The 26,317-nt window shown below is 38.5% G+C and overlaps 2 protein-coding genes across 17 annotated transcripts in view; one reads left to right on the forward strand and one right to left on the reverse strand.

The window, feature by feature from the left end:
* Positions 1-26,317, reverse strand: part of LOC100222067 (transmembrane protein 126A) — a 45,662-nt gene that overhangs the window by 13,504 nt on the left and 5,841 nt on the right. The gene's annotated exons all lie outside the window — the stretch shown is intronic.
* DLG2 (discs large MAGUK scaffold protein 2) overlaps positions 1-26,317 on the forward strand; it is a 988,777-nt gene that overhangs the window by 7,883 nt on the left and 954,577 nt on the right. For all 16 annotated transcript variants that reach the window (XM_030286703.4, XM_032751275.3, XM_032751277.3 and 13 more), the window contains one exon: positions 9,524-9,655. In XM_030286703.4, the coding sequence (XP_030142563.1) occupies positions 9,524-9,655 (132 nt within the window). The remainder of the gene's footprint in view (positions 1-9,523; positions 9,656-26,317) is intronic.

The following is a 26,317-nucleotide window of genomic DNA, read 5'->3' on the forward strand; positions in this document are numbered from 1 at the left end:
AGACCATAATGCCTTTGCTAATCAATAAAGGTAATTTGATCTCATTCCATTTTTTTTTGCATTACTAGAAAGCATTTGTGTTATTGAATTGTTTTCTTTCATGTAATATAATGATTCTTTTGTATGAGTTTGGAAGTTATTTATTCCTGAACAGGCATCTTTTTCTTAGTTTTCTGTCTCACTCCAATTTTCACATTTATGTTAATTTTGATACTGAATGTTCTTTTAAAGATAAAAAAATACATAGCTGCTGTACTAAGCGTGCAACTCCTGGTTTTTACTCTTGCAAGTATACATCAAGTTCCACTAGTTTTGTGTCTTGCATTCAATTAGATTGTAAGCTCTTCAAAGCAGGGCACTCTAATAATTTTGCATTGTTAAGATGTCAATTTACATTTATTCAGCTGTATAAATAAGAGGTTTTCATTTGGTGCAATGTCATTTTGAGGGTTTGTGGCTTCATTTTTCATTCTGTCTTCATATTGCATTGTTGATTTAACATTAACATTTTTACACCTAGATTTTAACATTGTGACACTTGAAAGGCAGAAACAAGAAGGTCAGGTGAAGCTACTTGTAATTGCAGGGTGTCTGGTTTTGGAAGGAGTCTCAAGGCCCCAGAATCTGCTCATTCTGTTGTCTGAAATGCAAACCAGTCACCTAGCCGGGTCACCAAACTGGAGCCAGGTCGCCAAACTGGAGCAAGGATTGTTAATGAACAGGTCCCACATTGCCTTCAACATACCCGGGAAAAGAGAACTCCTTGGAAAAAAGGAATGGCCCTGGAAGGAATGAGCAGCTGATACCAGCAGTTGCTAAAATCCTTTTGTGGTCCCCTGAGGAGAAGTGATGTGGTGGGAAGAATTTGAGTCCCAGAGTGAGCCCCTGGTATGAACTGGGCTCTTCCTTATGGTGAAGTCTGATACCTAAGATTAACAGGTTATACACTAAATACTGAGCATTTTTTTAGTATTTAATTGTAGTTTACAGGCAGGGATGAGTAGAGATGACATATCTATGGGATTGCACGGGTCAGATAGTCATCTAGGGGCTCTGAAGCAAGAATGTAGCTTGGTTTTTCAGGATGCTTTCTGATAAACAGAAATGTTAAAGTAAAGTTTGTGAGTTTATGCTGAGCCACTTCCTGATCTTTATATAATTATACTATTCCTCATGTTAGTACAGTTAGTCAAGTTTAAAGAATTATATTTAAAACAAAAAAATGTGTGAAGGCAGCATTTTACCAGAAGAGATTTGTGGTTATATGTTGTAAAATCAAGTTGGAAGATACATGGGCAGCAAGGTTACATTGAACTAATCAATGCAGATGTATGAAATTTTTCTTAGTTTTCCTTATAGTAAGTTAGACAAAAAGTCTGATTCTTAACAAATAGGCAAAAAAAAAAAACCAAACCAAAAACCAAAACAGCAAACTCATCACTTTCCTGGTTGGTTGTGTGTGGTGTGTTTCATAAAGCTGATGGTTTTCTGTCCAGCTCCATCCACCAGTCAGTGTTCTGAATCATTACTGGGTGTCCAGGCTGAGTTTATAGGTTGTGTGTTAAGATAAATTTAATTCCAGAAAAGAGAATAAGAGACTTTGAGAATGTCAAAAGTACACAAAAATTGTGGAGGCTGGAACTGTGAAAAAGGACACTGAGCTGGGGAGGGACATGACAAATCAAACAAGTGTAGAAGAGGCTGTAAAGGGAATAATGGTGGTTTGCTTTACAAATTGACATCTGGAGGACACGTAGTTGTCCTGATCTACATTATTGTTTTTGTTTAATAGGAAAAAATCACTAGAACCTTCAAGCACTGAAGTCAGATGGTGAGGGATCTTGTGGATGTTGCAGCAGGTTACCAGTGCAATTAGATGCCATCTGAGTGTAAGCCTGTGTCCTTCTGCACAGCAGGGAGGAAAACTGCGAACCTCATAGGGCTCCTCCAGGCTCTGTGTCTCTTCTGTTTCTCAGAGTTCAACTGACACTCATAACACAACTCCTGCCCTTCAAAGCAATCTGACTTGCAGAACATTTAGCCCTCTGCATTGTATCATCTGCTCAAATCAATATTCTGGAGCAAGAGATAGGTGAACAACTTCTGCGGTTCCTTGGCAGCTGTGTGGGGCAGAGAGACCTGCAATAACACAATTGCATGGTAACACTGTTCAGTGCTAAGCTACTTGTCCTCCTTACTTCAGATTTCCTTGGCATTTGCATGCCTGGTTTTCCCTCAATATACCTGGGCATGTAACACTGCCTTGTTCTGAGAAATTTGTACTTGCATAGCAGTTCTCACAGTCTGTCTGGCCCATTTCTTGTCTGCTGACAGCATCATGGTCTAGAATGGACCAACACTGCTTCACAATAGAACTGTTCCTAAATTGGTGTTCTGCAGGAAAGCAGTTGTGCAGATTATTCACCAAGGCTATGGTTAGTTTAGGGATGTCATGCTTTTTACACTTAATGGAGAGCAAGGGCAACTCAGAATGCAACCTCAATTTGAAATATCATTCCTGGAAAGACTCTCCACTTGTCCCAAGATTAATCTCCAGAGGCCATGTGTTGGCCTCCTCTGTGTGCCAATCTGGTTGCTAAAAGCTGAAACCCCTAGAAACAAGCTTGCCTGGTACTTCCTCCGATGATTGTCCCCCTCCTTTTTCTGTCCCCTTGTTTTCCCTAGCAGGACAGAAGATGGATTTATGTGCCATGCATATCCTGAGGAGCTGTTATTTTTAACCCTTTTGCTTGTTGAGTGCTTGCCACACTTGGTGATTGTCACATACGTCACGCCTTATGCTCCCTCAAGGTTGTATAACCCATATGCCTCATTTTCTGGATTGTTGGTTAGTCCTTTTAAAGAGATGAAGGGCTCAAGATGCTGGGAGCTTTCTGGTTTTTACACGTATTCCCTGTCTGCTTTCCCTTGGTGCAGTCTACTAGGTTAATATGTGTCTCATATTAATGTTTATATGTAAATATTTTATGATTATAATTTGTCTAGTAGTTCTCAAGTCCTTTGAATCATGGGAGTTTACAGCTTGTGTTTTTCTCAGCCATCTTAGGGTACTGTTTCTTGAATTTCTTTCTAAAATTTAACTTTCTTCTTTCTACTCATTTCCTCTATGGGTAGTGATATTGTGTATTAGCAGGATTTATTCCTTTGTGTTTGATGGTCTGTGTGAAGATCAGGGAAGGTAAATGAGTTAGATAGGTTTGACTTGGATCACTCCTGAGGCAGGTTGCCTGGAAATTTCTTACTGCATTCCCTCCTGCTGATCTGTAACAACTCATTTTAACTTTTTGAGAATTCCAGACCACAGAATCAAATCAAGACATCTTTAAATAATGGAGGCAGGGAACTGTGTTTGCTCCTCGGTCTCTTCTGGTGATCTGAATGAAGGTGTGAACTTTCCAAAATGAAAGTAGTTTTTGAGATCCTTTTTCTTCTAAAGTTATCAAAGATCACTGAGAACACTTCCTTGCTCCCTTTCCTGGTGTTCTGGTTCCATTTCTCACTTCTACTTTGGCTCCTGTGTTTCTTCTCCACCATTCTTCATGCCTTTTCCTACATTCAATGCCCTACATTTTCCCAATTCTGGTTCTCAAAGACCTGTAAAGTGTCTCCTAAAATGTGTTGGCATTTTCTTTTAAAATTCACCTCTAAAACAGACTTGGCAAGTCAGAAGATAACTGAAATCCCTTTTAGGAAAAAAAACATTAAGAAATGAAAAAAAGAAATTGAAATGAAAACACCCCTTCATCTTATCAATCCAGTTAGGGTTAGATCTCAACTAATGTTAAAATGTCTCTCGATAAATGTTAAATATCTCAATGAAACCTTATTTTTCATTGAAGTTAACATTTTTTCCATCCTGTTGCACCCCAAAAATATTTTCACTCACAAACTCTGGTGCCAGTGGGAGGAGAAAAATGTAAATGTGTTTCTAAACTTAGCAAGAGGCTGTGGTAGACTTGGTTCCCTGAGAGGCAGTGGCTGCCTGATACTCCCTTGTGCTGGTGCAGGGTGCTGTTAACCAGCTGAGTCTGATTTCTTCCATGTGCAAGGCAGAACTTGCTGAGTTTGGAATTGTATTTTCATTTTTTTTCTCTCCATCTTCTGAGCTACCTTGCTTCATAGCAGGAGTTGAATGACAGGATCAGACTCCCAAGGAAAGCAGCAGCAGCTGTCAGCAGACTGCGGGTGTTCAAAGCACAACAATTTAAGTGCAAAATCAGTGACTGGTCCTGGCCAGTTACATATATGGGTCCATATAAAATTCAGCCTATGACTTTACTGTGGCCAGAAGGAGCTCAATGGCTTGAAAATACCCATACATGCATATATATGGCCTTAGCAGCATCTGCTTGAATTATGTGGTGGTTCCATTATCTGCTCCTTTGGTTTGAGCCATCATCATTCAACAAACCCTGGACTGAAAATGGAGCTGCTTGGAGACTGGTGTTTGAATCACTTTTACTTTCTCATATAGTTTCAATTAATCCTGTTAGTCAAACCTGTTCCTAATTAGTTTTTGAAGTTTACAGATAAACCTAAATTATCTTCAGGTATAGTATATTTAGTTCATCTGAAGGATAAATGCTGTGCCTAAACACCTGGGAGATATTTAAGAAACTTGTTTCTGAGGTCTGTGCTATGGTGTGGTGTGTGACCTGCTATGTGTGGGCAGGGCTGTGTTATCCTCAGTCCCATATGGTGGCATAAAAACTTTTAAAATCAACTCACCTGTTCACACCAACACAGCTGCAGATGCTTCAATCTACCAGGACTCTACTGTAAGTGCTGCAGTGAAGTATAGTGTCTCCTTGCCTATATGGAGTTTTGAAGTGGTTATAAAAATGTGCTTGCAAAACATGAGAGCATAGAAATCAAACCAGCAGAGGAAGGGAATTCTTTTGATTCAGGGTACTGGTTAGTATACTAAGTTGCATCCAGGTCTTGGATATCACCCTGAGAAGTAGATGGAATTGATTTTGACATCATTTTAGCAAAGTAGGTGATAAAATTATTGCAGTATTGATTTAAGTATGCATAAGTTAAGTCTTTCAGATGTGTGGCTTACATTTTAAGAGCAATGCTTTAGGAAGCAATTTATTGGTGAGAATTTAATTCCTCCTGTTATATAGTGCGCATTACTCTGTATGTGCTTGGATGTATAGCCTCGTTTCTTTTTGGCAGTATCCCCATAAAACTTTTTGTCTGTAAGATATACTGAAGTTATGTTTTGTTAAAATATAACTTGGGTTTTCTGTACAATTTTCTATACCGTTTCTGTATTTGTTGTATCAGATATATAAACATTGCCCCCATTGATTATTTTATTCTACAGCATAAATGTCTACTTATTGAACTTTAAAATTCAACATCACAGAAAAAGCTGTGCAGTTGGGGTGCTATAAAGTGTGGCATATTCTGTAATGATACCATCTAGTAAAATAACCCTGAGGAAAGGATTTGCCTCTTCTTTGAGTCTTGAAGAGGTGAACGCATTAAGCAGAGAATCATTCTGTAGAAGAAAAATTGAATGATGTCTTGTGTGAAAAAAACTTTAGATTGATAGAGGAAGGAAAGTTTTCTGCGGGAGTCCAGTAAATGAAGTTACTGGTCTGTAGTTTTGTGTCACTATTACATATCTCTGATTTGCTGTATTGTAGCAATTACCTGTTCCCTGATCAGTAACATAAGCCACAAACTTCTGAACCATTTAAAAAAATTGTGGAGTGATAAGGAATAGAATTTACAGAATTGTGGGTAAGTTTGGGTGAACTGAAAACTTCTTGGACAAAATCCTGTAGGATTGTAAAAGCTGTTTTATTCCTTAAAATTTCTTTCTTACACTTGTATTAAGATGTTTTGAGTAAGATTTATTTAAACAAAGCAATAATGTATTTACTGACTGTAAGAATATAAGCATGTTTTTGTAGGACTGTATCTTCTCAATGGTTCTTATCAAAGTCATCTTTCAAAGCCAATAGGATCAATTTAAAAATAGTGTCATAAAATAAAAATAAGCAGTAAAAAAAATTAGATTGATGTCCAGCAGGCCTCGTGGGGCACAGCTGATGCTGACTTTTCAGTGGTCTTTTGTCTGTGAACAAAAGACCTACTCAGGATCCACACAGAGGCCCTCCTCTTGGGATATTAAATTGTGTGTTTGGTGGTTTTGTCATCTTGCTTGAATTTGGCTTTAGTTTTAGTACTGGAGAATAGTGATCCCATAGGACAAATATTTTTGGTTGCATTTCTGATGTACTCTGTAAGGTACAGGACTTATTTTTGGCTGCTATAAATTGTGTGCTTTATTGAATACTGTAATGCATACAGTGATCCAGCCCCTCATGAAAGCCACCAATCTCTCATTTTTCTAATGAAAAGAATGTGTGGGAAATCAGTTTCAGAAACTGCCACTTAATTGGGTGTCAGGCAATATGGTTCTTATTTGAGTATTGTGCTGCAGTCCATTCTTGCAACCAGATAGAACTTAAACTTTGTAGCTGCAAAAGAAAAAATACTGCATCTGTGTTGGGTGTGGCTGGGAGTTGACAATGGTTATTTTGGGGAGAGTACTCAGCATTTTTGAGCTGAGCCATTTCATTACATTATTTCCTATTGCTCTGTGTTGTGCAGAGGTAGGAATGTGCTATGCTGGTGTTGAACAGGATTGTGCCCCAGCGTGCTAAATACTGTCAAATCCATATGAAGGTCTAGTTCAGAGTAATTTATAGCCAGGAGAGTTCATCAAGAAGGGGGAAAGTTTTTTGAAAGCCTAATCTGGTGATAAATTGACTGGAGATTCAAATAGTCTCCATAATTCCCTTAGCTTTCCAGGACTACTCCAGCAGTAGTGATTGCACAGCCCCTGTCCCTGACATGCTGAAATACTCTTGGTCAGGATTAGGATATGCCTGGGCATCCTGATTGAATCACCCAGCACATAATGGACATTACAAGTTATTTGGAAAACTAGATACACTGCTGCCAAGTGAGACTGTGCAGGAAAAGGATGCAACTCCATGCTGGAGCTTAGGGATGGAGTAAAATTAATGTAGCCTATTAAAGCTAGAGAGGAAAATTAGGCAGGAAGATTATTACTTGATTTGGGATTTAGATTTGGCACTGGAACTGTACTCTGTTGCTGGTTGTTCAGTTTCTAGAGTTTAGGACTCTTCTGGGGTAAACAAAAAGTAGTAACAACAAGAAGTAGCACCAAAAGTATCTTTGCATCTTCATGAATTGAAAAAATAGTATTTCAAGTAAAAATAAAAACTACTCATATCCTCAAAGGATGCTACTTTTTGTAGCATTGTACACTTCAGGAAAGGAATGATTAATGAAGAAGGGGATGTCAGCATGCTTCACCAAGTCATTAAGAAAGAGTGGTATCTCTGGTGTGGAAGAGGCATTCACATACCATTTTCCTAGTTTCTCAGTCTACTCTTAAAATGTGTCCTCTGTACTGGGTATTTTGCAGTGGTTTTCCACCACTCTGGCTTCAATTTACTATAATTAACCATGGATATGCATGTCTGTACTTGGGAGAAGGTGAATTACTGATTCCAACCCATGCTTTTAGTTATGGGCTAACGCTTTTATTGAGGGTGGCCAGAATGTTCAGTGTGTCAGTGAAAGTACAAGTGTCTCAGGTGGGTCAGGCAGAGTCATGAGGCCAGTAAAAGGTATGATTGGGTTTTTAAAAGCAAAAGTAGCTGAGCTTACATGCAGTAGTAGTTCTTTGTATCCAACCATATCCCACTTGGATCCAGAGCTTTATTTCAAGGCTGTGCTTTTGGTTTGGGCAATTTGATGGAAGCCCAGCTCAGGTATTGTGATGTGCCCTTAAAAGGGCTGATCTCTCTCTCTCTGCATGGGTTGTAAGTGGTCCTAAGTGCAGTTGCCTAATCTTTCCTTAAGAACAGCTATCATAGAAAGGAGGGGTTCCTCTTGGAGCCCCCCTCAAGGTGGGATCAAAGCAGAGAACTGTGAGCTCCTCCATTATAATGGCTAGACTGCTATAAAATGTTCCCTAATCTTCCTGTCTATGTGATATGTACATAAGGTTGGACTCAATGATCTTGGAGGTCTTTTCCAACCTTAATGATTCTATATATTTATATATATGTGTCTGTGCACATATAAAATTCCTTTTTATTCATTATGTTTTTCATTTCTCCGGTAAAATGCCTGTGGCCAGGTAGAATTTATGTGAGGAGAAAGAAAAAACATTACATCATTTTAAACTTGTACAATTGATTACAGTTTTCCCCTTTTTTAATTTGAGAATGTGATCAGGTTACAGAATCCAAGTCATGTCTCTGCCCCAGTGTGAACTCATCTGGTTGTCACTTCCCAAGGCCTATTATACAGGGAGTTATCACGACCCTGAACAAAGTCAGTCAATCTTTATACAGTGAAAAAGAAACTTTTAGTTACTTAGTAAAAAATAATTATAAAGGTAATCTCTAATGGAAGAAATTTAGATTGAAGCAGTTGCTTTTAATTATTAATTTGGTGGGGGGGTTAAGTGTTTGGGAATCTTACTGAAAGCTTGGTGGCAATACAATTACAAAAGCATGTGCAGGTATCTCAGTGTCATACATATGTTTGTGTACATTTCTGGAATCTAACTGGGATGGGGAGAAGTACAGATGAAGTCTGCTTCTTCATGTTCCTCCATTTTCTTCTCTGTAAGATGATGGTGTTTGGATTTCATGCAATTTTACATGTCACTCATGGTCTTGGCAAGTGACTGCACAAAGATAATAGCAGCAGGAGAAACAGAGCTCTGCTCTTCTGGGCTCTTACAGAAAGGCTGGATTGCTCTCTTTGAGCCAGCACATGGATGAAAGTCTGCTATCAAAGCCTCATTTACCAAAGAGGTAGATAGCAATTTTATGTATTGAGGGAACAAAAAAAAACCAGCCTCACTCTTGGACACCTGCCTTTCAGATACACATTTGTCAGTCAGAGAACTGAGTGCTGCAGATGCAAAGCAAACACTTTCATGTCTTCTCTGAGTATGTTTTAAGGCCAGTTTTCCTGCATGGGTTTCCATAATGGTTATTGTATATAATTTTGTAGCTTCTGCAAGCTGTAATTTGGTCCAGACCCCATAGCTTCCAGATGGTTTTGGATAAATAGGAGTTGAACACTTGTTATAGATGCTATTCCAAATATCATTTTCCCATATGCAGTGTTGCATATGTTGTTTGTGACATACAGCTAATGACAGAAAGCAGTAACACCACCATTGCTGGAAGTGTTCCAAAGGAATGTGGATGTGGCACTTGGGGATGTGGTTTGCTGGGGAACACGGTGGTGCTGATTTAATAGTTGGACTCGATGATGCAGATATTTTTCAGCCATAGTACTGTTATGATTCTATCAATGCTTCCTGTAAATGTTGCTTATATGTGTGAAGAATGCCTCTCAAAATGTGTAGTTAACATCTGAACATTTAGATACTTTTCAGAGCCAGTGAAGACTTTTTTTTTTTTTTTAGATACTGACCGAGCTTTAGTACTGCTGGAAGAATATTGCAAAAAACTGCGGAAGCCAGAAGAGCAGCAACTGAAAAAAGCCATCAGAAAGGTGATGGGCATCTTTAAGAGCAGCTTGTTTCAGGCACTCCTAGGTAGGTACTAATGTTTAGTCCTAGGTGCACTCTATTGGAGGCCAGAGCTAGGTTAGACGCAGTAACTTTCTTACTAGTCACTATTTAATTTTGTGTTTATGGTGAAAAGCATGTTGAAATAATCCTTACAGGGTCTCTGAGCAGAAACTCATTGTCCTGATATTATAAAGGTATTTTCTTACTTACAGAGAAGGAAAAGTAACAGAAACCTAATACAAGTTAAGGTATTGAGTAATTACTCCTAAACATTGCTGTTTTGCTTTATTTATTGGAAAATATAGAATCAGAGTAGGATATAACTGTTTATGCAAAGATGAAGATGAAGCCATCTTCACAGGTAAATGACCAAAGTTTAATTGATTTCACTGTCACCAAGTAGCCTTGAAAATCTTTGTTGTTTTGAATTACGTTTTTGTGAAAAGTTTCAGCAGAGAAACTAAAAAATGAGTTAAGAAAATTGCTCTAGGACACAGTTTCACGGAATGTTCCCATTTGTGTGATGTTGCACTGTTCACATAGATGTGCTGGTGTATCACTGTCTTTCTTCCACTTACTTGAAGATCCCTATTTAATCTTGTAACTGATGTTAAAATCAAGCGCTTGTTGTTTTGGAGCCTTATATAAAGCAACCTCCATAAGTTGTTATATATAATGTTTTCAAGGTCATGCATGTTTGCCTTGGCATTCCTTTGTTCCTTGTGCTGTGCCTGGGCTGCCTGTCATGGGAAATGGTGACTGTAACTGTGCATCTCCCTTGCTCTACCTCCCTTTGCCCTCTTGCTCACATTTAATGGCCCTTCCTTCATGCACAACTACATTTTGTGAGGAGCTTGTCTCAAGGGTGCATTTCCTAACACAAATTATGTTTGTGGAAGTACACATGCCTTCAACCTATGGCTGTTTGAAGCCAGAGTATCAACTGTGCTCCTTACAGAGCTACAGTCATGGGCAGTTATGGAAAATTTTTTGATTATGCGTCATAAAAGTGGGAGCACATCAATAATGCATTATTACTGGGAAGACAATGGAGGTCTGGGACTAGTTTCAGGAATTCCTGTAGCATTTGTAGAAAATGGGTACTACCAGTCTCTAACATTTCCTGCAAATGGAATTCATTAATGTTAGTGCTATTTTACTTGTAACTTTTGTTAACTTCTTTAAAGCGATGAGCTTTATTTTATGAACTCTGCATAATTTTAGTTGCTCTGTACGCTTTAAAAAAGGAAAGGGATTAATAATTGAATTTACCAAATAGTTGTAAATAGGTTTGAAAATAAGGAGAAGGAAAAAAAATTGGACCTTTCCATATTGTTTTTATGAAGGTGACTATGGCTATAGAAATGTGTACTGAAGAAATACACTAGTCACAGAAGTGGCATTAGTTGTACATTTACTTCTGCTCTACTTGGAAGTAATTAGAGTACATCAGAGTATTCCAACTACATGTGTGGTTACACTAAAATATCTGTTGAAGTATTACATGTGTTAGAAATGAAAGTGATTATGTCTACAATAAGGTTGAATCCAAAGAAGAACTTACATCCTTTCATTGCTACAGGTTAAGAGTCTGGTTGAGGAGTATGGTGTTACAGAAGTTAGCATTTTAATTTGTGGGCCTTTAGACATCTTTCCCTACTTCTTAAATGCTTCATTTTATAGAAGAAATTTGGGACTTGCAAGACATGTTCAAAGTCTCTCATTATTCCATTTGGTTTGTTACTTGGTTGGTCTAGATTCTGGAACAATGCTAAAGAGGGATCTCTCATCTGTGAGAGGAGACATCCCTCACATTTTAATTGTGGCAGATGATGTTATTACACAATCAATTATGCGGTTTTTGCATAATTAGTATTTAAAAAGACCCTCACTTCCATAACATCTGTTTTGGTTTCATGGCATAGTTTCTCTATTCGTGTATAAATCAGGCCACTACACAAAGGAATACTTAAGGCAGAGCTTCTGGTCTCTTCTTAAGTTCTGTACTGCTAATCTTCCTTTGTCTTTTATATTTGCAGAATGTCTAATGGTCTTGAAAGTGTTCATGTTTCTGAGCCTGATCTTAATGAGACTTAATTTCCAGAGTTTGAAAGTTCATTGCTTTCCAAAACACTCTCATTTATAGCTGTCAAATATTGGTTATATCCAGCATGATTGACCTTTTAAATATTTAGGCTGTAACTCCTAAAGAAAAATGTGATTTTTTTTGTACAGAACTGTTAACCTGGATACAGAGTTGTGCATTCTTACCAGGAATGATATGAACATAAAATTATGTGCCAAATTCAGTTTTTGTAGCTCCCACAACTTTAGTGGCATTTGGTTCCTTTAGAAATAAATTCATCCATTGTAAGCATCTCTGCTCTTTAAGTGTGGGTTCAATTCTTATTAATTTCCAAAAGGCTTTGAAAATCTGTTGGGTGTCTTAAATTGAGTATAGCAACAGCAGTTAAAGAAAATAATAAGTCACTTCTCAAATCGAGTATAGTCTAGCTCCTTTTATTCTCAATTTTATGCTTGTGTGATTATGCTGATTTGATTCAGCTATCTTTGAACTTGGCTTCTCAATGTGTGTGTGACTATTTTTATCTTCAATGTGTTTCATAAATATTAAATGTGGACTACTGATCAGTGGGGTAATATGAGGGAAAGGAAGATTCAATATTTTTCTTGCATATATTCTACACATGCAAGGAGACACTACAATAATGTAAGGAAAAGTTCTGCAAGTGCTTTACAGAAGGATTATTGAAGGATTGTCCTTTTACATTTTAATTAGTGTTTAAAAGCGTTCTCTTCTCCCTTTGGGCTGTTCTTGTTGCTGGACTTCTTGCTAGAGTGGCTGTGCTCAGTGACAGCTGAGTTAGTTGCTAAGAGGAACATTTTTGGTGTGACATGAGGAACTGCAGTCTCTGGAGTGCCACTTAGACCCCAGTGGCCCAAACACAATGCTTTGAAAATCCAGGCCTAAGAGGAGGGAGGAGGAGCAACTCTTCAGAAGGAGCATGCAAGGGGAAGAACATGAATTTAGATGTTGACATTACTCTTAATTTAATTCTAGATTTCATTGACCAGAAAGATTTTACCCACTCTACTATGGGCAGTGAGGAGTTATTCTGTTGTTAGGGCCTTGTAGGGATTTTTCTTTTTGTAGGTTCATCTGTAGCTAGCTGATAGTAAAATCACAAGGTTCTCTTAAATTGTAGCACATGTGCTGATGTGAACATTTTTAAAAGGAAGAGGAAATGAAGCCTCCAGAAATCCAAATGCCTCATTTGTTGGGATTGTCTCATAATGGGGCATCTTGGAGACATCGTGCTGAGATAAAAAAGGGAAATTGTGAAAGAGAGTAATAATAGTCATCTGGATGTCTCAGGGCTACCAAATATTTTTTGTTCCAGTTCTGTTCTTTACAAAACTTAATACATTTTAATAATGCAGTACATAGTTTAGTACAATTTATTTTGAGAAACCTCTGCTATGTATTTGTCTAGCCTTCATTTCATTAAGAAAAGTGCATGGTTCCGCAGCTTAGAGGGTGGTTCTGTGGAATGAGAATGGATAAAAGAGGTTTATGTCAGGGTTGTTTGGTTTTTTTTGTAGACACATCTCTATAAAACATAATTTTGTTTCTAGCAGGAATTAAAGTGCCACAAATAACTGTAATCATCTTATGCAGTATTAGGTAAAAACTAATCTCCATAGGTTTTTCTAAAATTCGGATAAACCCAATCTGCAGTCAGTGACGTATTTCCCGCGGACTTTGAGACCACATCTTGTGGTTTTTTTCTCATGCTTGCATACCTTTGCCTGAATTTTAAAATGCCATATTTCTAATTAAAATATGCATCACCTTTTTTTTAATAGTATTGTACTATTTTTGCAAAATAGTGCAGATGTTCTGAAACTGCTCATCTTAAAAATTGCTGTAGCAAACTTTACTGATACAGAATTTACTCATTATCTGTGTCACAGCCTGCACTTAGAGACTTAGGATACAGTGTTACATTTCCAGTAGGGTGGGTTTTTTTAGACTCTTTTCCTCATCCAGCTCACTTTTAAATAAACCTTGTTATAACAATCCATTTTAAGAATGATCATGTCTTTTAAAACAAGTCAAAAAGGAAGTCAGATGATTTTTCTGCAATCTCATATTACTCTTCTGTTAAAAGATTGTACAAATGAAGTGGCAGTATAAATCAGTAGTGTTACATTAGTCTCCAAAATTCCAGAGACATAGTTAAATCTTGTATTCTTCCATGTTAGTGGAAGGTGCCTAGGACAGATAGGGTATATAAAGAGGACATTTCAGAGTTCTAAAGCAAGTTTCCCTTTCATTTAATTATTTTAGGACATATGTATCTATTAAAAATAGCATAGTCTTTGAGAAATGCAAGTATTTATTACAGCTAGCATGAAGCAAACCAAGGGCTTGATTCCTATGGATTTGTCTTAGTTTGATTGACCTTGGTGTCTACAAAGTTGTGAGCTGGGTCTGACATTTCTCTTGCACTTAGGGCCATGGTTAAATTTCTGGATAGTTTAGGTATGAAAAAAAACTGGAGAGGAACCTATCATAGGAGTAATGATGGAATGTTGGAACATGTCACTGTCATAAAAATAAAACTCCAAGAATGCAAAATGAGGAAGATTTTGATAGGCATAGCCAGGCATGTCAACTAAGAATAGTGATGAAAAATGGCCCCCACATTATGTAGGCTTTAATGCTGAGAAGAATAATGGTACTGTTGACCATATTGGGAGAGGAAGAAAATACAGATTAGTAGTAAGGCAAAGAATTTGTTTAGGCATGTTTGTGTGTAAGGAGAAAGTTTTTAATGAAATTTGAGAAGAGAGTGAAGGAGGGGGGTTAGGACTTGGGAATAGATATGTGAAAAGCAGGATACAAGATAAGAAAAGCAGATCTGCATCACAGTCCTGGGCTGTAGATGCGGCCTGTACCAAAGTAGTGTGAAGAACATTTATAGAGGCCAGAAAATGCAAAAATGCAGTGCTGGTCGTACATGGTAGTGCTGAGATTTGCACAAAAGGCATAGGAATAATCTATTGAATACTGAAAGTTATTACTGTCTGATTCTGTGATCTGTCTTTAAGAAACACTGCTATCATATAGTCAGTCTTTACTTCACAACCACCAAGACCTCTTTTGTACTTTTTCTTTGAGCAGGTATTTAACATTCATGGCACCACAAAAAACAAGGCAATGTCCAGTTCCACAAGGTTCTTGATAAAGCTGCTAGTACTGAGGAAATCCAAATGGAGGACTTTTTAGACAGTCACCTTTCTGAGGTGAGGCAATGGTGACTGTTGCTTGCCACTACCCATCTTTCCCAGTCCCTAGGAGGAAGCATGTTTTGGCAGTCGGTACTGTGTCCATGTTTTAGGGACCAGAAGGACATGAAATGAGTTGCTGTGCTGGGAAAATTTTCCACAGGAAAGCACCACTGTGTGTTGCCTATTCATACTTGCCAGGTTTGCTCTTGGTAGATGTTTTTGTGTCACTCTTGTGTTCTGTGTGCTCAACTCCTTGCAGTGCTCCTGATGTAAAGTCACTTGTCTCCTCTGATAGTAATGTCACTTGTCATTTCTCTCTAGACCTGCTCTCAGTGAGCTGGTTTCTGGTCATGTCAGGCTGTTTCACTCACAGTAACAACCCTGGATTCCTCAGATGTTAATCCAGTGCAGCCAAGCCTGTGTCCAGCCCAGGAACATTAAGCAATTCTCTTGCTGAGGGCCTGCATCCACCATTTGTGAAGTCAAAGAATAAAACCCCTGCTGATTTTTGCTTGCTTGGGGATCTTGTGTTGGGGTGATTCTCTGAGATTTATATTCAGACCTTCCCTGACTGAGAAATACAGATCTTTCTACTGTATCTAAAAATATTGAAACCCTTCCTGACTATTAAAAATGTAGAGGAGCAAAAGACATGTGCAAAACCTCTTCAGTGCTGTCACATTTGAGAGATGCTCAAATGACATCTCTGACAATGGGGAAGCCTGTTATTACTCTGCACAGAGTCCTACTTTCCCAGACTGGCATCTTTCTTTGTTGCAGCATAAATTACCGCAGAACTGAAATTTAAATTCAAGGGCAGCTTTTGTTTTGCCTGAAGACAGCTGCAGCTCTTTTATTCTTGAAGTCCAATTCCCTTAGTAAGCAAATTCTGTGCTTTCTCTCAAAAGAGCTAAAGGTAGTGCTCAATCTTTGGGATGGTTTGAAGCAGTGTGATTTTTCTTTTTTATGAGCTGGGGGCTGGATTGCAGCCAACTGGAGGAACTAACCCTTGCATTTCTCCAGTGAAAGTCTGGCCACAAGGAGTGGACCACTTCTTAAACACTTCTTAAAAAGAAAGGCAAAAAGGCAGATCTGTTTTAACTGGTTTCTAGTAGTTTTTGGCCCACTGATGTTTTTGCTTTCATGGCAGTGCAATTTCTCCTGTGTTGTTACAAATTCTCTCAATCTCTTACAATTCCTCGCAATCCATGGTGCCTGTGGATCCTTTAGAGGAAATAAGACTTCTTTGCTTCTATCAGGTTGCATTGACAGTGGGCAGAGGGTCCAAATTTAGCTGGTGGGAACTGACAGGTGGATGCATGTGAAGAAGGATGATGGACAGACATCATGTTGCTGTAGAGGAATTAGAGTGAAGATACCCAGAGAGGGAATTTCACAGACTGACAGAATGGGCCAGGTTGGAATGGACCACTGGTAGCCCAAGTGGAGATCAGCTAGCCTAACCTCCCTGCTTAAGTAGGGTTCCCTAGAGCACATCGCCCAGAGTTGTGTTTAGATGCCTTTTGTATATCTCCAGGGGAGGAGGCACACAGCTTCTCTGGGCAGCCTTTGTGTTTCACTGAAGTCTGAAATGTTACCCAGCTTTTCTTAGTTGTGTCTGTGAGGGAGGAGCTGAAATGTTTCTCAGAATTGCTTTACTCTTTGGGACTTAATAGATGTTAATATGATGTCTTACTAGTTGGAGGTGAGGAGCAAAGAGAGCCATGGCATAGTGCTTCCTGTTCTTGCTGGCCAGTCTGGTGATGTGAGTAGCCAGCTTCTTAATATAAAAGCTATTTATCACCTTGAGGGAAAGTGTGTGCAAAGATGTGGGAATCATGTGTGGGTACCCTAAAGCAGTTTTTGTTTGAAATAATTGAAATATTAAAAGCTTGTGAATTACCATGAAAGACCTCAACCCAAAACCTGGTACCTCTTGCATTTAAGGGAGTGCATGCTGATTAACTCTGATAAATAGAAGATCCCAGCCTAGTTCTGTGCTTGGATTCTCAGCCTGAATACAAGAAGAAACCGATTACAGCACTGATACAACCTGGGTAATACATAATCACTTGTAATCCTAGTGCAACCCTCTGCTCGTGTTTTGCTGCCTTTTAACCCATGAATGACAACATTTACATCTCAGACAAGGAATTTGGAACCTTTGGGGACTTTTGTGATTAGAAATGCAAAAGCTATTAGAAAGAAATCATTTTTAATATGAGCAATGTGATAAGTGTTGAGGTTGTTGACTTTCAATATCCAATAAGGAATAAAAGCATAAAAGCTGTTTTTTGTTTCTGTAGGGTTTGCTTTTTTGGTGGTTTTTTTTCGTTTTTTTTTTTTTGTTTGGTTTTTTTTTTTTTTTTTTTTTTTTTTTTTTAAGTGCATCTTGGCCATGTGGCTTCTGTGTATGATTAGAATTAATAAAATGCAGTTGCAGCAGCTGTTACTGTGTGGCTGCTGTCCCAATGTGAAGCTTTTCTTTATCTTTGCATTAAATAGGGATAACCCCTTATTGTCAGTTTGTGATAAGAACTACAGACTAATTATTAAAAGATCCATTTCGATTATTTGGTTTTATTTTGAATAATGCAGTTTCCTTTTTAAGGCTGACGGAATATACAACAACAATGAGATAGATGATTTTCTTTTGGTGTTAAAGGAAGAAAGACTGGATTTATACCTTGCTAATGTAGTTTTTACATCTACTAATAAAATGGAAGAAAATAATCTGGAGCAAGCTGTTCCATCACTAATCCCAATGTTTATTTTTGTCTCTAAAATAGCAGAGCTGTTCTCCCTTGCTAATGTTTTGGTCTGCAGAGTCATTTTAGGCTAGACTGTGATGAGACTTTTGTTCAGTGAATATAACTTTTTAAGAAACTGCATGGTAATTTTAAAATCAAAGAAACATTTAAGCCTGGAAGAGTGTTATACCTTATGTTTCTCAAAGCTGTTCTAAATGAGCCAAGTTTATTGCCTAGTGCCACCACTGTGAATGTCTTGGAATCTCAGTACTGTTCTTACTTAACCCTGTGCTTCCAATGTGTTGTGGGAGTCAGTGAAAAATACTGAGGGGAGTGATTTAAGTGCAATTGGGATTGAGCACTGAACAATAAGATGTATCAAAGTAAACTCCTTAATCTTGGATACACATACCTGTATATATTTGTGAATATATATGGCTATATATAGAATACCTATATGAATTCATATATACATATTGTGACAGGTAACTGTGGATATTGTATTTATCTCAAACTTCTGCTGTAGTTTGCTGAGATATTATTCTGTGCTTGTGAGTTCTGTTGAGTATTAAAGTGTGTCTTGAAAAGAAATGCTGCAGATTGTGTTGCTCATTCCTGTTACATGCAGAGTCTCTCATGAGGTCCATTTTCTGTGTTTGTGTTCTGTCACCCTGATCTGCCTCTGAGATAATTAGGTGCTCTTTGCAAAGAAGACTGAATTTGTCTTTAATTTGTTCTTTCCTGTCTTCATTTTGTCATCATAGTAGTGTGGCATTGAATATATGTTGATACAGGTGATTAAGGCACCATTGCATAAAACCCGAGGCTTTAGAAATAGAAAATAGTTTTTATAATAATTACCATTACATGTTATGTTCCATTATGTTATTTTGTGTTATGCAGAAAGGATATGGTATTTCCAAACAATGTGGAAACAAGAGAATTAGGTAAGTGTGATCAGAGGGCAGTGTTTATAACTAAGCCAGTTTTGGTGGACTGAGTTCAATTCCTGTGCATACATACATCGTGATACTTATTTATTTGACCTCAAACTTGTTTTCTTCAAAAATCCTGCTTCATTCGGTGTGCAGAAGGGGCACTTCTCAGCTCATGGGTATTCATTGCTTTCCCATCATTATTTACCCCATGAGAGGTGCTGCAGAGGTGGTACTGAAACCCTGAGAAATAGAAGTAAAAATATCTTCCTCTTTTTGAGGCCTGATTGGAGACACTTCTGACCTGATACATCACCACATGCATCCCTTCTCATGTCTGACCACAGCTCCAGCTGCATGAGGGAGTGTCACTATTCCAGCAAGACTGTCTCAGTGTCTCATTTTGGGTACTTAAAACATGAAGATCATCTGATGGGTGATCATTTGTGAAAAATACTGTGTGTGTGACTTTCTGACCTCAGTGAGACTATCAGTAGGAGTCAAGGGTAGGATCTAATTCCCAGGGTGGCATTTAATGCTCTTAAGCTAATGAACCCTCAAGAAATCTTCTTATTGCTCTCAGCCTTTCAACTCCTCAGATGGTACAAAGTTTACTCAGGCTGCTTTCCCAGAGCAGGCCCACTCTGTATACTAAATCAAGTGTCAGGGCAGAGGGACAAGCGATGTGTGGCTATACACCTAAAATGTGACACTTTCTAACTTTGGACATACCTTGGCAACCCTTATCTGTGCTTTGGAGTTAATTTTGCATGGTGGTTTTCTAGACTTTAAGTTAGTAAAGAGAACTGCTCTTCACAATTTTCATTGTGTGATGGTATAAATAACACATGTTTTAAAGCAAGGTCAAAACTGTTGGATGCTTCCACATGAGCCTTCTCTGCCTGAGCTTTTAGAGATGCTGATGCTACTGAAAGTGCTCCTTCCTTTCTCTTAGATCTGATTTTTATCCCAATAGTTAGGTGGTTTAGATGGACTAGATGATTTCTAGTGCAAAACAAATGGAGTATTTTTCCAAGCAGACAGTAATTGAATAACAGGAGAAATCCAACCTAATTGGAGTGAGACAGATGGATAAAATACAGGGTTGAAATGTTGAGTGGCTATTTTCTCCCAAATCTTGCATTTTATTGAGTTGTTTTTGATCTTCAGCATTGAACTAAACTGTAACTTTATTCTTTTTCTTCTTTAACCTCTCCAGCCAAAAGGCTGTTCTGTTTTTATTCTCATCATAATTTCATACCCAGCCTGCCTTTTGAGGATTTAAAAGTAAGATTTGGTGTGGTAGACTGCCTTTCTCATGTTTGTTTAGTTGTGTTTAACATGTAGCAATTAATTTATTTTTTAAGTTTTGTAAATACAATGTGAAAGACTATAGATACTTTTTTCTAACTATATCTTTGAATGCTATTAAAAGTTGAAGTAGCCTAACCCTTCCTCTAAGTAAAGTTTAGAGTGACATCTTGTGGTTATACTGATTTCAAATGCATATATCTGTTGGCATTATTTTATTTTTTCCACAGTAAGCATGGTGTTTTCTGTTTCAAAATGTTCTGAATTGCTTACCAGAAGTCTATGATAATTTCCTTTAAGGCTTTTGGGACATCACAGAGAACATTGCTATATGTCAGGGCCCTGTAAATATAATTCATTTTTTACTGCATAAAGTTTATCCAATGTACCTGTGAGTTTCCAGTGTTTTGAACTTCAATTCAGGATGTTTTAATTCTCTTCCAGCCATTTGCAATTTCTCAAGAAGTTTCAATTAGCCATAATGCTAAAGCAAGCGGGAGCACATCTCTCAGCAACATCTGTTTGTGCCAGTTCATTAGCTGTCCAAAGATTTGCTTAGGTTGACGTGAAGATAAATATGTCCAGGAGGCTTTCATGGAGGCCAAACTCATTTCAGATCCATACTGCAGTAGTGTATATTGTGTGCTTCCTATGGATCAGCCTCCAAAGTGTTGGGTGCTTAAATGCCCTGCCTCCAAACCATATCCAAATACCTAGAAGGTGCTCAGACTACAGTTTTGTGCAGTTTTTCTTAATGACATACAAAACTTTTCAGTGCCAGGTGGAGATATAGAGTAATTCTGTGCCAGAAGCTTAAGGGACCTGGGGAAATGTGAGGTTTGCTTTCACCTTTGGGAAGCTCTCTGCAGAGGTGCAGGAATTGTGCCCCTGCAGAGGGTTTTGGTTGGGGCCAGCAATGTATTGCCTGGTTCAGTCTCTCAAATTTACCATACAAAGGTGTTTTCCCACTCCTCAGCATCAGAGAGGAGAAAGATGGTGATAATCTGCTAGGTCAAATTTTAACTTTATAAAATGTTGATGTTACCATGGAGCCCATCTGGCAGTTGAATACCTGATTGTGAAATTAACTGTTCAATAAAAGACACTTGATCTTTCTAAGAAGTAAATTCTGTTTAGGAGAATGGATTCATTAATGCATCTCAAACGAAAAGTCCCTCTAGCATTGCTCCATGGCACATCACTCAAACATGTGGCCCCAGATCTGCTGTCAAGTTTTTTGACATGAGAGGCTGGATTCAGGAAAGGATTCTGTGTTTGTGGAACTCAGGTGTTTGTTGGAGGTACTTTGGTCATATGAGGGTGCCAGCACTTATTGATGTGATGTGCTGCCAATGTTAAGGATTTTAATTATAAAGCATACAAGGAACGTAAAATCCAAGAAGCCTAGCTCAATGATCCTAAAAGAGCCATCTGGTGACCTCATTTATTAATTTGATGAAAAAAAAAAAAGGTGTGACGTTTTCAATTAAGATGAATGCTTGGCTGCCCTGCCAGAATTGGTTTTGGTGGATAAGTAAGTAAAAGTTAAGCTGTTAATATAATCCTGAGACTGGAAGTGCTGATGTAGATTGGGTGTAACACAGAGCAAGTAATTTGGAGGTCCTCTCAGAGTGGGCTAGCCGGTAAAAATTATGAAGTACAAAAATTGTGTTTAAATGACATATTTACAGGGATAATTCTGGAGATTTCCTTGGCAAAATGCCTCCACCCATTCCAATTTAAATAGTACAGAAATTTGTAGGTGGTTAGGTACCAAACTAATGATGATCTTTTTAAAATGCCTTCTCCTTTTGTCACAGAAAGGAATGACTGGTGATGATGTTTCATAGGAAGAGAAAGCTGTCTGCTCTCTGTTTCATTTCTGTTGCATAGACAGCAATATCCTTATTGCCCTTTTTGAATGGCTGCTTGGTGGATTTTGTCCTGTTATGAATCATAGTCTTATTTAATAATTTTTGTCTGCCCAAGAAAGAATTTGGCTCTTCATGCTGAGACAGCTGGATATTAAGTAGGTTTTGCAATGGGAGATTGTAAAGAGGTTTCTCTGTAATGCAGGACATGAGGCTGAGACAACACTGTGCAAATCAGAGTTTTTTTCCAAATTGTGACTTCCATGTGGTAAATTCCTTGCACTGGCAGCAGATAACCCATTGGTGCAGCCACCAGCAGAAATAGGGCAGAAACCCTGTGCCAGCTGATGACCCTTGCTGCTGAGTGTGATACTCTCTACTGGGTGGGATTTGTTGAAAATAGAGGTTCATCAGTGAGACAGTATTTGAGTGGTGGAATAGCTGTTTGAGGGCTTAATTATTGAATTCTCTGAAATCTAAACAGCTACTCAGCCTCTTTCAGCCACATAAAGCCAAAATCTTAGTGTGCTGTGATCACTTAAGACACCTCTTTCATTTTGTCAGAATAAAAAGAAGATTCTAGCAATTCTGGCCCTGATTTTGTGCTAGAGGTTCCCCTCACAAGAGTTCAGTGCTGACACACTGCTTGCAAAGTCCTCCAGTATTATTAAAAGCCACAGCAAATTTAAATTTAAAGTGGAGGCGACTGAAGAACAAAATTACCTGTGGAGTTTGGAGGTTGTTACTTTAAGTAATTGCTATCCACCTGTGTAAATCCCTCTGGGCTGCCTTTTGGATTATGTATTCATTACTTCTTCTCTAAACCTCTTGTTTAATATTCATGTGTGTTGTTAAACAGCTGCTGCATCCTGTCCAAGCATAAAAAGAGGGATGCATTTCAGTAGCAAACCAAGTGATACTTAAATATATCCCTTGCCTATTTCAGAGTAGCAGTATGGGAGTTGATATTTATCAATGCACTGAAGTCCTTGAATGAGAAGCCCTATGGTTGTGCAAAGCATAGCTTGCTTATTTCAAGCTCTTACCTGGCCATTTTGACCATTTGCTAAAGGCACTTGAGAACAAGCACACAAAACTTGCTATAATGCTGACTTGATTTCTTTTGTTTAAATGGGAACAGAATCAGGACACATTTTTCAGCAGTACAATAATTGCAGAAATGTAGGTGTTCTACTTAACCTGAGAAAAAAGCTCTTCCCTTAATTAGCTGCCTGGCATTTTTGCAATAGATGGTAATATAAAAAGGTTGTAATAACACAGTGCAATATAGAAAGACCTTGTTAGATTTTATTACATTTTTGCTTGGTAATTTATTGTGATTAGAAAGCCTAATTCTTTTGCTTATCTTGTAATTATAGCAAGGTATTTATAAGCAGGAGTTCCAGCTGCCTTTCTGTATAGTCTCATTAGATTTGAAGTTAGAAAGCTTTTTAGACTGTTAATTTTTGCTCATTACACAGGGTGCATAAAGCATTCTGAAATGCATGTATTATGTGAGGTCAACATCATATTTTGTGAGTTTCTACATGAGTTTCCAGCCAGGATAATGAATCTCATAGATTTAGATGGTCTTCAGAGGAAGGCCTCTTTATTTTGAAGACCACATTTTTAAAATCCTCCTCTGGAATAGGGAGGTAACTAATTTTATCCATTGCATCAAAAAGCAGTTTTAGGTGTCTGTGTACAGTGCTCCCTATCCCTGCAGCTGGCTATGGTTCAGTGTCTCCATTTGACACCTAGGAGTGTCTGGTGACAATGTCCATGTCTGAATAACACAAAAACCTCCTGAGGAGTCCTGTCCTGTGTGTGGTGCCCAGCTGACCATGGCTCTGCTGGCACTTTTTTATGGATTGCAAAACATTTGAACAAAAGCTTTAGTGACTGACCCAAGACCTCACAGGACACTTGTGGCTGAACAAAGAGATTTACTAAGGAATGCAAAGCTTGCATCATATCATGAGGTCATCCTGATTTAGGCTGTCAGGCTCAAGTTATAATGGAAAGCATTGTCTGATTTCATTCTCTTGGAGGGAATTTAGGCCACTCGAGGGTCTATTCTTACTCAGTTTTGTCATCTTTGCTGTGGAAGATGGGATAGGATATCTACCTAGAGCAAAAGTGGGCCACAAAATGGTAGACACTAATTAGAAATCAGAACATTTTCAAATAGGAGCAGACATTGAGCTATTGCTGTGTTAAAGCTATTAATACTTGTGTCCCTATGTTGCATTGTTCATGATAAATTATTCATTTTACAAATCTGTTAATTACTGAAAATTATTTGTCTTGCAGTTTTGACAAATGAATGTCTATTGGAGGATGGAACTGCCATCTGTGAGGCTTTTCACTGGCAGTCTTGCTTTGGGAGGTACTTGTTCATAACATGAAATTGAGTGATTGTGGGGGAACAAACCAGCTTCATGAACTCTGATGCAATAAGGATCAGTATTTTATTGAGAATACAAAATCAAACCTGGGTATTTAACTGATGTTCTACTAAATTGCCATTATTCTGATCCTCTGTGAGTGAGAGTCCACTGATTTTATTTATTCTCAGTCCTTAGTGCTTCTCTGGAGAGGAACTTTATATAAGGGCGTGGAGTAATAGGATAAGGGGAAATGGCTTTTAACTGAAAAGAGGGCATGTTGAACCATAGAATACATTGAGCTGGAATGGACCCATCAGGGTTATAGAGTCCAACTCCTGGCCCTGCACAGGACTATCCCCAAGACTCACCATGTGCCTGAGGCACTGTCCAAATGCTTCTTGAACTCTGTCAGGCTGGTGCTGTGAGCACTTACTTGGGGATCCGTTCCAGAGCCCAACCACCCTCTGGGTGAAGCATCTTTTCCTAATATCCAACCTAAACCTCTCCTGAAACAGCAGTAGGTGATGCCTTCTGGTCCTGTCACTGGTCACCAGAGAGGAGATCAGTGCCTGCCCCTCCTCTTCCCCCTCGCTGGGAAGTCACAGACTGTAGTGAGGTCTCCCCTCAGTCTCCTCAGGCTGAACAGACCAAGTGACCCCAGCCACTCCTCACATGGCTTCCTATCAAGGCCTTTCAACATCTTTGTTGCCATCCTTTGGATGCTCTCTAATAGTTTAATATCTTCCTTATTTCGTGGTGACCAAAACTGCACAAATTATTCAAGGTTAGATTATTTATAAGAAAGAAAGTCTTTACTGTGGGGGTGGTGAAGCACTGTAACAGGTTGCCCAGAGAAGTTTTGCATGTCCCATCCCTGGGAGTAACCATGGTTAAGCTGAATGGGGCGTTGAACAACTTGGTCTAATAAGAGGCATCTCTGACCATGGCAGCTGTGTTGGGTTGGATGATCTTTAAGGTCCCAACCAAACCAATCTAGAATTCTGTGAGCTGAGCTGGGAGCTGAGGAAAGCTTAAATAACTGTAACCAACACTTGTGCATTATCCACAGGCCCAAAGAAACAGAGTGAGAGTCAATCCACATAATTTGCACCACAGGTGGGCTGGCTTTTAGAATGATTGTTATAACCCTAAATATAAGGATATATCTCTATAGGCAATAGGAAGAGATGGTGCCCTTGAAAGCATGAGATGAGCTGAGATGACCTGGTTAGATTGGCTGAATTCTAAGAATTAATCTAAATCAGAACAATAAAAAGAGCAAACATACAAGAATAATGAAAACACTTGCTGCTTTAAAACATGCTTTAAAAATTCTGCTTCTGGATTGAGCTGGCTTTGTTTCTGAAAGATCTTTGTTTTTCGGAAAAGACAGTCCTGCAGAAGGACCTTTTTTTAGTTTGGACATCATATCTGATTGTGCAATGGATTTTTTGGTACCAGTTTCAGTATAATTTACCTAAGGAGTCTGAGCTGGAGACATATGAAACACCAAGCCAAGAAAATCTGTCCTGTGTGTGGTGCAAATGTTGCATGTCAGAGGGAAGGACAAGACTGCTCAAAAGCTTTGTTGGTGATTCCTGGTGATTAGGTGAGGTGTATGGGTGACAGCATAAGAATCCCAGTTGACACTCCACACAAATGAAAATATATACATCTTTCATGGACTGCTTGTCTGGGACTATAACAGTTGCTAGAGTAACCTAAAAACAGGACTGTAAATATTGGATAAGTACATCCAGTACTTTAATGAGATTAAATAGCTGTCAGGGCTCTTGGGAAGGTAAGGGACAAGCATTCCTCATTCAGCTTTGCAAAATGTATTGTTTATCATGTAGGGCTTTGTGGCTTGGGAATTATTACCAAGCCCCAGTTTCCCACTGGAGTGCCTTTGTGTTCTCTTGTATCATTCATGACCTTTTCTGTCAAGATAATTTCTTCCTTTTAAGATTTTGGTTGAAGGAGAAAATCAATCAAACATGTTAGTAAATTTATACAAGAGATTGTGAATTGGCTATATTCTTCACTCACTACATTTTCAGCTTTGACCTCTGCAGTTAAGTTGAAAGGGTGGGAGTTGTGCCTTTTTCAGAGA

Source organism: Taeniopygia guttata, chromosome 1, assembly GCF_048771995.1.
Source record: "Taeniopygia guttata chromosome 1, bTaeGut7.mat, whole genome shotgun sequence".
NCBI lineage: Eukaryota > Metazoa > Chordata > Aves > Passeriformes > Estrildidae > Taeniopygia > Taeniopygia guttata.